The sequence below is a fragment of the Terrapene carolina genome, unplaced genomic scaffold (assembly GCF_002925995.2).
Source record: "Terrapene carolina triunguis isolate 2854851 unplaced genomic scaffold, T_m_triunguis-2.0 Scaffold35279, whole genome shotgun sequence".
Taxonomy (NCBI): Eukaryota; Metazoa; Chordata; order Testudines; family Emydidae; genus Terrapene; species Terrapene triunguis.
In genome coordinates this window covers 1-4,882 of record NW_020699630.1, presented here as the reverse complement: position 1 = coordinate 4,882, position 4,882 = coordinate 1, and the positions used below count along the sequence as shown (strand labels likewise).

The 4,882-nt window shown below is 51.6% G+C and overlaps 1 protein-coding gene across 1 annotated transcript; it reads left to right on the top strand.

Moving 5' to 3' along the window:
* The first annotated feature begins 889 nt into the window (after positions 1-889).
* On the top strand, positions 890-4,171 carry LOC112110945 (voltage-dependent L-type calcium channel subunit alpha-1S-like). Its single transcript, XM_026646567.2, has 3 exons — positions 890-1,032; positions 1,349-1,478; positions 3,533-4,171. The coding sequence occupies exons 1-3, from the start codon at positions 989-991 to the stop codon at positions 3,635-3,637; spliced, it is 279 nt and encodes a 92-aa protein (XP_026502352.2). The 5' UTR covers positions 890-988; the 3' UTR covers positions 3,638-4,171.
* The last annotated feature ends 711 nt before the right edge of the window (positions 4,172-4,882 follow it).

Below are 4,882 nucleotides of genomic sequence, written 5' to 3'. Positions count from 1 at the left end.
GCTTGATCCTTGCCTCCAGCCGGAGAGATTGAGGGAGCGATGGAAAGGGTTGGGGTGGCTTGCAGAGAGAAATCCCATTGGAGGGCTCTGGTCCCAAGAGTGCAGCTCAGCTAGTGGCTTATTACGATGCAGAAAGCCACATGGTTTGTTTCCAGCAGACGCCGAGCTGGAATAAACTCTGTGCAGTTCTCTGCAGCACTTGGTCTGTGTATGAGGGTAGGGGCGTGATCAGGGAGTTCTACCTCTCTCTCTGGGGAGGATACCAGACTCTGCACATGCCTCTTCCATTGCTTGTGGGGTGTTACTTGCCTCACTGATGGGTGAGTCCTGCTGGCCACTAGGGGGCGCACTAGGAGACATAAGATGGGGGACCCCCCGACACACACTGAGAACAATGGGAGCTGGGAGCTGGGTTTGGCCAGGAGGATTTGAAGTCAGGACGTCGGGGGATACCCCAGGGTTTTGTCCTATGGGTCTCTAATGGCAAGCAGCATCTTGCTCCACAGCGGGAGTGTGAGTACCCCCAGGGCTGTGGGGTGCGAGGGGAGCAACAGCCCTTCATCTAACTGTGGTGGCCACAATCTCTCTGCCCAGCATAAAAGTAAACATGGCCAGATGTCAGGTTCCTGATCCCTGCATGGAGGGTCACAGCTGTTCTGCTGACTCATCCTGCAGCTGGACCACGGGGGTCTCATCATCCCCAACTCCGGATGGTTAAGGAAACAATCCCTCATTGGCTGCCCAGGATGGAGAGGGGCCAAGTGATCCTTCTCTACCTCTAAGTTTCAGCTTCTGCTAAGGTTTTTTTTTTTTTTTTTTGGTCTGCTGCTAAGTGAATGACCCCAACGTGCGAGCTCAAAGTGACTGACTATGTTTCCCTCCCTCTGGCTGCTCCACAGGTGACGATGAGGAAGATGAGCCCGAAATCCCCCTGAGCCCTCGGCCACGCCCCCTGGCAGAGCTGCAGCTCAAGGAGAAAGCAGTACCCATGCCCGAAGCCAGTGCCTTCTTCATCTTCAGCCCAACCAACAAGTAGGTGCTGCTTCTCCTCCCATCTGTCAGAAACCCAGCAGTGATCAGTGAGGATAGAACCTGGAACCTCCCGACTGAGCTACAAAGTAACACCTTTAACTATAATGGGCTGTTACAGCCTCTGGAACCAGCTGTGCCCACAAGCTGTCCCAGGGTAGAAGCATGCCGGGCACACAGAATGAGGGGTGCCACCCCCGAGACTCACGCAGGGATCTCCCCAGCTGCACCAGTCCCCAAGCTCTAACCTGGGCTGTCACTCAGCCCCTTGGAGCTGACAATGCTTTGACTGCCTGCCTCCCCTCTCTCCCTTCCCCAGGATCCGAGTGCTGTGCCACCGAATCGTCAACGCCACCTGGTTCACCAACTTCATCCTGCTCTTCATCCTGCTCAGCAGCGTCTCCCTGGCGGCTGAGGATCCCATCCGGCCTGTGTCCTTCAGGAACAAGGTTCCCAGGATGGGCTGTTGGGGAAAGCAGTTTGAGCCACCAGAAACGTGCAGCTTCAGGGGAGCTGCTTGCCAGGCTATTGCCTTGTGCCCAAGGAGAGTTTAGTGCAGGGGATGAGGAATCAGGAGTCCTTGATTCTTTTCCTGGCTCTGGAAGGAAAACCTGTTCCAGGGCTGCAGCAGGGGATTCTGGGTTCTCATTCCTGGCCTGGCACTAACTTTACTTTGTGGCCCTGGGCAAGTCACTTCCTCTCTGTGCCTCACCATCCCAGTCTGTAGCAGAGGGATAATAAAGCTGCCCTGTGAGGTTACATTCGTTCCCCGCTGGGAGCTGCTCTGCCCCTGTGGTGCAGGGAGCGGTAGGGATGCCCGCAGAGCAGTCCATTGCCCTGTGAAGCACTCGGAGACCCCACAAGTGTGGATGGAGTTATTCATCAGAACTCCAAGGCTGGAGGTGGGCCATTGAGCAGGGTGCAGAGGTGGCACCGAGCATTCGTGCTCTCAGGCGCTCGGCTGGCTGGTTCTTGCTCACGTGCTCAGGGTCCAACCGATCACCATATTTGGGGTCAGGAAGGAGTTCCCCCCAGGTCACACCGGCTGGCATCTTGGGGCTGGCTGGTTTTGCCTTCCTCTGTGGCACAGATCACTTGCAAGGACCCGCTAGGTATGTCTCAATAAAACAAATCCCTGCCATTGCAGGGGCCTGAGCCATTGGTGGGCCCCTCGATCACTGGACTGCTGGCTCAGGTTTCCGTGGAAACCTCAGCAGCATGGGGCACACAGCTGAGGTAAAATGGGACTGCTCTAAAAAAGTGGAATCAGGACTCCTGGCTTCTGCCCCTACCACTGCCACTAACTGCCTGTGTGATCACTGGCAAGTCACTTAACATCACTCTGTGCCTCAGATTCCCCACCTTTAAATGGTCTTGGATTGTAATACTGTGAATGTACAGAGCCTTTCATCTGAGGACCCCAAAGCACTGTCACTAACCTCGTTTTACACATAGGGAAACTGAGGCCCAGAGAGGGGAAATTACTTGCCCAAGGTCACCCAGCTAGATGCTTACAGAGCTGGGAAAAGAACCCAGGAATCCTGACACCTTAGGCCATGGTCCTTTCCCAGAACCAGGAATTGAACCCAGGAGTCCTGACCCTAAATCGCCAGCATTAACCACTAGAACACTGACTGGCGAGGCCACATCTGGAGTACTGTGTCCAGTTTTGGGCCCCCCACTACAAAAGGGATGTGGACAAATTGGAGAGAGTCCAGCGGAGGGCAATGAAAATGATCGGGGGGTTGGGGCACATGACTTACGAGGAGAGGCTGAGGGAACTGGGCTTATTTAGTCTGCAGAAGAGAAGAGTGAGAGGGGATTTGATAGCCTTCAACTACCTGAACAGGGGTTCCAAAGAGGATGAAGCTCGGCTGTTCTCAGTGGTGGCAGATGACAGAACAAGGAGTAATGGTCTCAAGTTGCAGTGAGGGAGGTCTAGGTTGGATATTAGGAAAACCTATTTCACTAGGAGGGTGGTGAAGCACTGGAATGGGTTCCCTAGGGAGGTGGTGGAATCTCCATCCTTGGTGGTTTTTAAGTTCCGGCTTGACACAGCCCTGTCTGGGATGATTTAGTTGGGGTTGTTCCTGCTCTGAGCAGGGGGTTGGACTTGATGACCTCCTGAGGTCCCTTCCAACCCTAATCTTCTATGATTCAATGAACACTCTCCCCTCCCAAAGATGGGAACAGTAGCTAGGAATCCTGGCTCCCGGGCTCTAACCCTTGGACTGCTGTGCTCTGCCAAGGATAATCCTTTCCTGACTGCTGTGGGGGCTGGGAGGCTTAATTTATTAGTGTCGTAAAGATGCTGGCGTGAAAGAAGCAGTCACAGTGCAAAGCATGTATGTATTATTGTTGTATTTATTATTAGCACCAGGTGTGCAGTTTCCATTCAGCGGGGCAGTGTGCCGTCTGTCTGCCAAAGCTCCTGGTTGTAGGACGTTCAAATAACATCTGGTCTCCTGAGTTACCAAAACCTCTGCCTGATTTTTATCTTCAGGTTCTGGGATATTTTGACATCGGCTTCACCTCCGTGTTCACAGTTGAAATAGTCCTGAAGGTGAGTCACACCCCATTTTTCTGGAGACAGTGCATAATGGGGTGATGCCAGCGGTGAGGGGAGCCGCTGATTGGGGCAGAGCAGAGGCAGGCGTCAGCAGTGGCTGCAGTGAATGGGGAATCTTTGATTGAGGCTGCTGCACACAGACAGACACTGGGGTTTCGCTGGCCAGCCTGTGCCACTTACTGTCACCACTAGGACGGCCACCTCCGTACAGCTGGTCAGAACATTTTCCTCAAACGTTTTTCGTTAGTTTCTCCAAAACTGAAATTTGTCATGAAATTGTGTTGATTCTGACAAAAATTCCTGCCAAAAAAAAAAGAGGTTTGGAAATATTCAAAATGTTGTTTAGAATTTGATGTCCTTTCTTTTTTCATGTTTACATTATTTCATACCATGGCAGGAGTAACAGCACATAATAGGTTTCCATCAATACGAACTAGCAACTGCCATTAATGTACGCCCATAATATGCCCTATTACTGTGACATGTCATAATATAATAGAAATTAGGGCTGTCAATTAATCGCAGTTAACTCATGCGATTAAATAAAAAAATCACGATTAGTCGCAGTTTTAATCGCACTGTTAATCAATAGAATGCCACTTGAAATTTGTTAAATATTTGTGGATGTTTTTCTACATTTTTAAATATATTGATTTCAATTACAACACAGAATACAAAGTGTACAGTGCTCACTTTATATTATTTTTGATTACAGATATTTGCACTGTAAAAATGATAAATAAAAGAAATAGTATTTTTCAGTTCACCTCATACAAGTACTGGAGTGCAATCTCTTTATTGTGAAAATGCAACTTACAAATGTAGATTTTTTTGGTTCCATAATTGCATTCAAAAACAAAACAATGCAAAACTTTAGAGCAGGGGTGGCCAACCTGTGGCTCCGGAGCCACATGCAGCTCTTCAGAAGTTAATATGCGGCTCCTTGTATAGGCACCGACTCCGGGACTGGAGCTACAGGCGCCAACTTTCCAATGTGCCCGGGGGGTGCTCACTGCTCAACCCCTGGCTCTGCCACAGGCCCTGACCCCACTCCACCCCTTCCCACCCCTTCCCACCCCCTCCCCTGAGCCTGCCGTGCCCTCGTTCCTCCCCCTACCCCCCCCCCCAGAGCCTCCTGCACGCCACGAAACAGCTGATTGGGAGGTGCGGGGAGGGAGGGGGAGGCGCTGATCGGCGGGGCTGCTGGTGGGCGGGAGGTGGGGAGGGGAGCTGATGGGGGGCTGCTGACATATTACTGTGGCTCTTTGGCAATGTACATTGGTA